The sequence below is a fragment of the Nerophis ophidion genome, linkage group LG17, assembly GCF_033978795.1.
Source record: "Nerophis ophidion isolate RoL-2023_Sa linkage group LG17, RoL_Noph_v1.0, whole genome shotgun sequence".
Classification (NCBI taxonomy): Eukaryota; Metazoa; Chordata; class Actinopteri; order Syngnathiformes; family Syngnathidae; genus Nerophis; species Nerophis ophidion.
In genome coordinates this window covers 10,504,393-10,513,601 of record NC_084627.1, presented here as the reverse complement: position 1 = coordinate 10,513,601, position 9,209 = coordinate 10,504,393, and the positions used below count along the sequence as shown (strand labels likewise).

The 9,209-nt window shown below is 40.9% G+C and overlaps 1 protein-coding gene across 1 annotated transcript; it reads left to right on the top strand.

Annotated features, from left to right (window-relative positions):
- Window positions 1–236: 236 nt before the first annotated feature.
- On the top strand, window positions 237–8,591 carry marchf5l (membrane-associated ring finger (C3HC4) 5, like). The gene is made up of 7 exons (XM_061876202.1): window positions 237–395; window positions 590–652; window positions 3,811–4,019; window positions 4,090–4,220; window positions 4,297–4,459; window positions 4,525–4,679; window positions 8,336–8,591. The coding sequence occupies exons 2-7, from the start codon at window positions 624–626 to the stop codon at window positions 8,447–8,449; spliced, it is 801 nt and encodes a 266-aa protein (XP_061732186.1). The 5' UTR covers window positions 237–395; window positions 590–623; the 3' UTR covers window positions 8,450–8,591.
- Window positions 8,592–9,209: the final 618 nt, after the last annotated feature.

The window sequence follows — 9,209 nt, the reverse complement described above, 5'->3', positions numbered from 1 at the left end:
AATTAAAAAATGTTCACTGAAAAAAGGTTGAGAACCACTGCGATAGCACATGTTACTTTTCTGCAAATCTCTGCAACACTATAAGTTGAATATATGCTTTAAATGTATATTATTTGTCAGTATTATACAATACATAGACGAGGGAGGCGCTATATAAATTATATTCATTTTTAAATACAGTATGTTTACAGTTGTTTTCTGGTGTGACACTGCAATTTCCCACACTCTTCCTGTGCCCTGAACAAACGTGTCGACCAATCAGAGCAGCGTAAGAAAAAGTGGGCGTGTCCCGCCCCAAAAGTCCGTGAAGAAAACAAGAGCAAACGTTGAAGCTGTGGTCTACATGAGTTCATGACCAACTCTGCACAACTATTTGATTTATTCTTCTTTTAAATGTGAGTTTTGCTGCGTCATGTGCTGACATTGTGGACTTTATTGACGGTGCTTGTTTGGCTGCCGTGGTGGCTACTGCTAGCTTAGCTGCAACTCCTAGCATGACAGTTTGGTTTCATTTCTCGGGAAGTTTCACTTGAGCTCAACTTGGTAGTGTGTTGTACATAAACATAATGTGTCCTTTTTAATCCCACAGATGCTCCTATGAGATCATTTAGAAGAAGAGTACCATGGCTTTTGTTGAGGAGCAGCAGGAGAAGTAAGACCGACCTCCATAATAACTCTACTTTTAAGCTTTCACTTTCCCATTCCGGTACAGCTAAGTGATGAACTTTGACCTTTCCGTGTGTGTCTTGTTGTATTTCTAACCTTCTTGAGACAACAAGGAAAAGTACCCTCCTTATGAGGACCAGTGAACACGTTAGGACCCAAATCATGATCCCGATAGAGACAACCATTGCATCTAATAGAGAGCCAAATACTAGAGTCCGTGAACATTGCTCCAAAGTTAGGATTTTTGGTTGATGTAATGTGCATACAAAAGTAAACATTGACAGGTGTAAAAGCAATATATATATTGCCCTGCGATGAGGTGGCGACTTGTCCAGGGTGTATCCCGCCTCCCGCCCCCCGCCCGGTACCAATAGAGACAACCGTTGCATCTAATAGAGAGCCAAATACTAGAGTCTGTGAACATTGCTCCAAAGTCAGGATTTTTGGTTGAGGTTGATTGGCAACACTAAATGGTCACTAGTGTGTGAATGTGAGTGTGAATGTTGTCTGTCTATCTGTGTTGGCCCTGTGATGAGGTGGCGACTTGTCCGGGGTGTACCCCGCCTTCCGCCCGATTGTTGCTGAGATTGGCGCCAGCGCCCCCCGCGACCCCGAAAGGGAATAAGCGGTAGGAAATGGATAGATGGATATATATATATATATATATATATATATATATATATATATATATATATATATATATATATTGCCCTGTGATGATGTGGCGACTTGTCCAGGGTGTACCCCGCCTTCCGCCCGGTACCAATAGAGACAACCATTGCATCTAATAGAGAGCCAAATACTAGAGTCCGTGAACATTGCTCCAAAGTCAGGATTTTTGGTTGATTTAATGTGCATACAAAAGTAAACATTGACAGGTGTAAAGGCATATGTGTATATTATATATATATATATATATATATATATATATATATTGCCCTGCGATGAGGTGGCAACTTGTCCAGGGTGTACCCCGCCTTCCGCCCGAGTGTAGATGAGATAGACGCCAGCGCGCCCCGCAACTTCAAAAGGGAATAAGCGGTAAAAAATGGATGGATATATGTGTGTGTATATATATGTGTGTGTGAATATATATATATATACTGTATATATATATATATATATATATATATATATATATATATATATATATATATATATAGGCTTCACAGTGGAAGAGGGGTTAATGCGTCCGCCTCACAATACGAAGGTCCTGAGTTACTCAGGACCTTCGTATTGACCTTCCTACTCAGTGAGTAGTCCTGGGTTCAATCCCGGGGCTCGGGATCTTGCTGTGTGGAGTTTGCTTGTTCTCCCCGTGAATGAGTGGGTTCCCTCCCGGTACTCCAGCTTCCTCCCACTTCCAAAGACATGCACCTGGGGATAGGTTGATTGGCAACACTAAATTAGCCCTAGTGTGTGAATGTGAGTGTGAATGTTGGCCCTGCGATGAGGTGGGGACTTGTCCATGGTGTACACCGCCTTCCGCCCGATTGTAGCTGAGATAGACACCAGCGACCCCAAAGGTAATAAGCAGTAGAAAATGAATGTGTGTGTATATATATATATATATATATATATATATATATATATATATGTATATATATATATATATATGTGTGTGTATATATGTATATGTATATATTTATTTGTATATATATATGTGTATATATAAATGTGTGTGTGTGTATGTATATATATATATATATATATATATATATATATATATATATATGTATGTATATTAGTCATTGTTAAACGCAGCCCTCTTAGGGCAACCATAACTGCGATGTGGTCCTCAATGAAAACCAGTTTGACACCCCTGTAATAGAGAATGTCTGATTTGCACCCCTCTCAAAAATGAGTGTGGCTCCAAAAAGGACAGATTTTCAAATTGACTGTCAGTTTTAAAAGTGCTCCCCCTCTGGTCGACATATGAAATAACAAGTGTGTAAAAAATTTGAAGTGCTCCCCCTCTGGCCAACATATGTAATAACAAGTTTGGGTAAGAAATTGAAATGTGCCTTCTTTGGCCCAAAAAACTAAAATAAAATAAAAATGTATATGGGGATGTACTGTGATAACTTGAAGTAAAAAATGATTAAAAAAACAATTACACATTTTTTTTTATTAATAACTAAAAGCTTACCTTTTTTATATTTGCATAGTATTTATATATTAATGTTGTAAATACAAATCTTTATATATCTAGAAAGGGTAGTGCTAAAGAGGTAGGCATTTTTCGGAGGTCTCAAGAAGGTACCAATACAATCAATCAATCAATGTTTATTTATATAGCCCCAAATCACAAATGTCTCAAAGGACTGCACAAATCATTACGACTACAACATCCTCGGAAGAACCCACAAAAGGGCAAGGAAAACTCACACCCAGTGGGCAGGGAGAATTCACATTCAGTGGGACGCCAGTGACAATGCTGACTATGAGAAACCTTGGAGAGGACCTCAGATGTGGGCAACCCCCCCCCTCTAGGGGACCGAAAGCAATGGATGTCGAGCGGGTCTAACATGATACTGTGAAAGTTCAATCCATAGTGGCTCCAAGACAGCAGTGAGAGTCCCGTCCACAGGAAACCATCTCAAGCGGATCAGCAGCGTAGAGATGTCCCCAACCGATACAGGCGAGCGGTCCATCCTGGGTCCCGACGAGCGGTCCATCCTGGGTCTCGACTCTGGACAGTCAGTACTTCATCCATGGTCATCGGACCGGACCCCCTCCACAAGGGAGGGGGGGACATAGGAGAAAGAAAAGAAGCGGCAGATCAACTGGTCTAAAAAGGAGGTCTATTTAAAGGCTAGAGTATACAGATGAGTTTTAAGATGAGACTTAAATGCTTCTACTGAGGTAGCATCTCGAACTGTTACCGGGAGGGCATTCCAGAGTACTGGAGCCCTAACGGAAAACGCTCTATAGCCCGCAGACTTTTTTTGAGCTCTAGGAATCACTAATAAGCCGGAGTCTTTTGAACGCAGATTTCTTGCCGGGACATATGGTACAATACAATCGGCAAGATAGGCTGGAGCTAGACCGTGTAGTATTTTATACGTAAGTAGTAAAACCTTAAAGTCACATCTTAAGTCACACAAGAACGTGTGTGTGTGTGTGCGTGTGTGTGTCTTCAAGGAACTGCTGGGTGTGTTTTGCTACTGAGAGCGATGACCACAGTGCGGAGTGGGTGAGTCCGTGCCGTTGCAAAGGTAGCACCAAATGGATCCACCAGTCGTGCCTTCAGCGCTGGTTGGACGAGAAGCAGAAAGGAAGCGACGGCGGCCTCGGCGGCGTCTGCTGTCCCCAGTGCGGCGTGCAGTATTGCATCATCTTCCCCAAGATGGGTGCGTGACAATCTCTTCCTGGTCACTCTGACGCGACGAGTTGCTGCTGAGTGTTTTGTGGCGTCCTCAGGTGCGCTGGTTTACTCCCTGCAGCAGGTGGACCGAGCGCTCTCCCGGGCCAGTCCGGCGGCCGCCTTCGGCGTGCTTGTCGGAGCCGCGTACTGGTCCGCGGTCACGTACGGCGCCGTGACGGTGATGCAGGTGCGGGATGCGGAGACACATTAAAAGTGCAGGAAGTGTGTGTGTCTTCTCATTGCGTATTTTATTTTGTGCGCAGGTTTTAGGGCACAAGAAAGGTTTAAACATGATGGAGCGAGCTGACCCACTTTTCCTACTCATGGGTCTGCCCACCATTCCTGTCATTCTGGTCTTGGGGAAGATGATCCGCTGGGAGGACTTCCTGGTCAGGCTGTGGTTAAGATTTTTCTATCAGCGACATGGTACACACACACACACACTTTTATATAAAGCGATGACATGTTGCGACAAGTGTTGTGTTACATAGGCGTGAGAGGCTACACGCCCCCCGTCTCGGCTCCAGGAGACCACCTGTCTGTGTCTCGTACTCTGTGCGGCGCTCTGGTCCTGCCTTGGATCTCCAGTCTGCTCGGACGTCTTCTCTTCCGACGAGTGACTTCCAGCCTGCAGCAGACCATCCTGGTGACTCCGCCCTCCTGATTGACTTCCATACGGCGCATCTGGGAAGTATTCACAGCGCCTCACTTTCCCCACATTTTGTTATAGACTTATTCTGAAACAGGGGTCACCAACGCGGTGCCCGTAAGGACCAGATGAGTCGCCCGCTGGCCTGTTCTAAAAATAGCTCAAATAGCAGCACTTACCAGTGAGCTGCCTCTATTTTTTAAATGTGATTTATTTACTAGCAAGCTGGTCTCGCTTTGCTTGACATTTTTAATTCTAAGAGAGACAAAACTCAAAATAGAATTTGAAAATCCAAGAAAATATTTTAAAGACTTGGTCTTCACTTGTTTAAATACATAAATTTATTTTTTTACTTTGCTTCTTATAACTTTCAGAAAGACAATTTTAGAGAAAAAATACAACCTTAAAAAAGATTTTAGGATTTTTAAACACTTTTTACCTTTTAAATTCCTTCCTCTTCTTTCCTGACAATTTAAATAAATGTTCGAGTATTTTTTTTTTTTTTTATTATTGTAAAGAATAATAAATACATTTTAAGGGACAGCGTGGCGCAGTGGGATAGTGGCCGTGCGCAACCCGAGGGTCCCTGGTTCAATTCCCACCTAGTACCATCCTAGTCACTGCCGTTGTGTCCTTGGGCAAGAGACTTTACCCACCTGCTCCCAGTGCCACCCACACTGCTTTAAATGTAACTTAGATATTGGGTTTCACTATGTAAAGCGCTTTGAGTCACTAGAGAAAAGCCCTATATAAATGTAATTCACTTCACTTCACTACTAGGGACGGCGTGGCGCAGTGGTAGAGTGGCCGTGCGCAACCCGAGTGTTCCTGGTTCAATCCCCACCTACTACCAACCTCGTCCTGAGCAAGACACTTCACCCTTGCTCCTGATGGGTGCTGGTTGGCGCCTTGCATGGCAGCTCCCTCCATCAGTGTGTGAATGTGTGTGTGAATGGGTGAATGTGGAAGTAGTGTCAAAGCGCTTTGAGTACCTTGAAGGTAGAAAAGCGCTATACAAGTACAACCCATTTATTTATTTATTTAATTTAATTCTTCATTTTAGCTTCTGTTTTTTCGACGAAGAATATTTGTGGAATAATTCTTCAAACTTATTATGATTAAAATTCAAAAAAATTATTTTGGCAAATCTAGAAAATCTGTAGAATCAAATTTGAATCTTATATCTAAGTCTTTTGAATTTCTTTTAAAATTTTTGTTCTGGAAAATGTAGAAGAAATAATGATTTGTCTTAGTTAGAAATATAGCTTGGTCCAATTTGTTATATATTCTAACAAAGTGCAGATTGGATTTTAACCTATTTAAAACATGTCATCAAAATTCTAAAATTAATCTTAATCAGGAAAAATTACTAATGATGTTCCATAAATTCTTTTTAAAACATTTTCAAAAAGATTCGAATTAGCTAGTTTTTCCTCTTCATTTTTTTCGGTTGAATTTTGAATTTTTAAAGAGTCGAAATTGAAGAAAAACTATGTTTCAAAATGTAATTTTAATTTTTTTCGTGTTTTCTCCTTTTTGAAACCGTTCAATTAAGTGTTTTTTTCATCATGTATTCTCTACAAAAAACCTTCCATAAAAGGAAAAAAAATGTACGACGGAATGACAGACAGAAATACCCATTTTTTTGTATATATAGATGTATTTATTAAAGGTAAATTGAGCAAATTGGCTATTTTTGGCCATTTATCAGTGTGTATCAAACTGGTAGCCCTTTGCATTAATTAGTACCCAAGAAGTAGCTCTTGGATTCAAAAAGGTTGGTGACCCCTGTTCTAAAATGTAACACATTAATTTTTGTTCTCAAAATTCTACACACAATACCCTATGACAATGGGGAAAAATGTAAGAAATTATGCAAATTTATAAAAAAAATAATAACTCACTTGTATGTATTTACAGCCTTTCCTATCTACTTTGTTGATGCACATTTGGCAGCAATTTCAGCCTCTAGTCTTTCTGAATATGATACCAGAAGCTAGGCACACCCATCTTTGGGCAGTTTCGCCCATTCCTCTTTGTAGTGATGTGTATTTCTGGCCTGGTCATCCTTGTCCGGACATAACGGTGACACGGCAGAGCAGCTGCATCAAAAGAGTCGCTTTACTGAACCAAAAAGGTGCTTTATTACAAGCAAGTGTCATTATACAGGCCCGCAGTTCCTGGAGGAGGTCAGGTCAAACAAATGAGGCACTTCTAACTAGGAGAAACTAAACCATAAGTTACTGGACTGGACTGGACTCTCACTGTTTTGTTGGATCCACTAAGGACTGGACTTTCACAATATCATGTTAGACCCGCTCGACATCCATTGCTTTCGGGGGGGTTGGAGGTTGCCCTGCCCACATATGCGGTCCTCTCCAAGGTTTCTCATAGTCATTATCATTGACGTCCCACTGGGGTGAGTTTTTCCTTGCCTTTATGTGGGATCTGTACCGCGGATGTTGTTGTGGCTTGTGCAGCCCTTTGAGTCACTTGTGATTTAGGGCTATATAAATAAACATATCTCTGTTGGGTCTGCGATGAGGTGGCGACTTGTCCAAGGTGTACCCCGCCTTCTGCCCGATTGTAGCAGAGATAGGCACCAGCGCCCCCAGCGATCCCAAAGGGAATAATTTATTTATTTTCAAGCGGTAGAAAATGGATGGATGGATGATTGATTGATTGAAGTTTTTTATACTCCTCTTTTCTGTCTCTGGGTGTGTGCTAAGTCAAGACAGCACACCCTGGCCATAAAAGGAGAGGTTTGTGTGCAAGTGTCAGGAAATCATAACTTAAATGTTGAGGTTGCGCTAGACATGTCGTCTCTTCTCAAGGATAGGGCTATCACTTTTGCATTCCAAAGTCCCAATTAGGGCCTCTTTCCTACGAGAAGGGATCCAATCCACCTGCGAATATCAACCTAAGGGGCTTCATCTTATTATGTGCTCAAACCCGGAATACCACTATTTAATTAAACTTGGTGGTTTGCGTTCTCCAAGATGAAAATATAATGAGTGAATTCATTCACTTCAATAGCAAAAGCTCCATCAGGTTAGATGAGAAGTGTTGGTTTTCATCAATGTCTCTGTAGATTTCTGCCTTCATCTTTCCCTCTATCATGACTATTCTCCCTGTTCCTGCCACTAAGATAACACCCCCACAGCTTGATGCTGCCACCACCGCGCTTCACTGTCGGGATGGTGATGAGCGGTGCCTGGTTTTTACGGCAAAAACTTTTTATATTTGTCTCAGACCAGAGTTTTTTGTTTCTCATGGTCTGAGAGTCTCTCGGGTGCATTTTGATTGGTGGTTTGCTGCAGAGATGGTTGTCCTTCTGGAAGGTTCTCCTCTCATCACAGAGGAATGCTGTAAACAGCCTTGAGGCTTTAATTGCTGCCAAAGGTGTGTCAAAGTACTGTTCCAAAAAAAAAGAAAATCTTTTCACATTGTCATTATGGGGTGTTGTCTGTAGAATTTTGTGAACAAATGAATTTATTCAATTTTTGAATAATCACATAACAAAATGTGGGAAAAGCGAAGCGCTGTGAATATTTTTCCAGTCGCACTCTATGTGCCACTGCCCTCTCAGTAACCATGAAATAAGAGTCTTTTATTTTGAAAGTACTGACTTTACCGTGGTCCTCCGTCCGCAGGGTGGCGTGGCATTTGTGTCGTTGAAGGGCTCGTTAAAGGTCTACCTGAAACACCAGCAGCACGTCACTCAGGCCGAGCGCCGCATCCTGGACTACTCCGACACCAGTTCATGAGGGCCCCTTTTGAGACCAAGAACTGGACCTGCTCATACACTGGCTTAAAAAAAAAAAAAGATGAGATGCACAAGATGAATACAAATGTACAGAAAGAAAATGAATGAAATACTTTGATAAATCACCTGTTAACTTCCAGAAATTCATATTTTGGCTGTTTTTTCGTTCAAAGTCTTTAGTTCAGGGGTCACCAACGCGGTGCCCGTAAGGACCAGATGAGTCGCCCGCTGGCCTGTTCTAAAAATAGCTCAAATAGCAGCACTTACCAGTGAGCTGCTTCTATTTTTTAAATTGTATTTATTTACTAGCAAGCTGGTCTCGCTTTGCTCGACATTTTTAATTCAAAGAGACACAGAACTCAAATAAAATTTGAAAATCCAAGAAAATATTTTAAAGACTTGGTTTTTACTTGTTTCAATAAATTCATTTATTTTTTTTACTTTGCTTCTTATAACTTTTAGAAAGACAATTTTAGAGAAGAAATACAACCTTAAAAATGGTTTTAGGATTTTTAAACACATATACATTCTTACCTTTTAAATTCCTTCCTCTTCTTTCCTGACAATTTCAATCATTGTTCAAGTAATTTAAAAAAAAAATAATTTTAAAGAATAATAAATACATTTTAATTCAAGTCTTCATTTTAGCTTCTGTTTTTTCGACGAATATTTGTGAAATATTTTTTCAAACTTATTATGATTAAAATTCAAAAAAATTATTCTGGCAAATCTAAAAAATCTGCAGAATCAAATTTTAATCT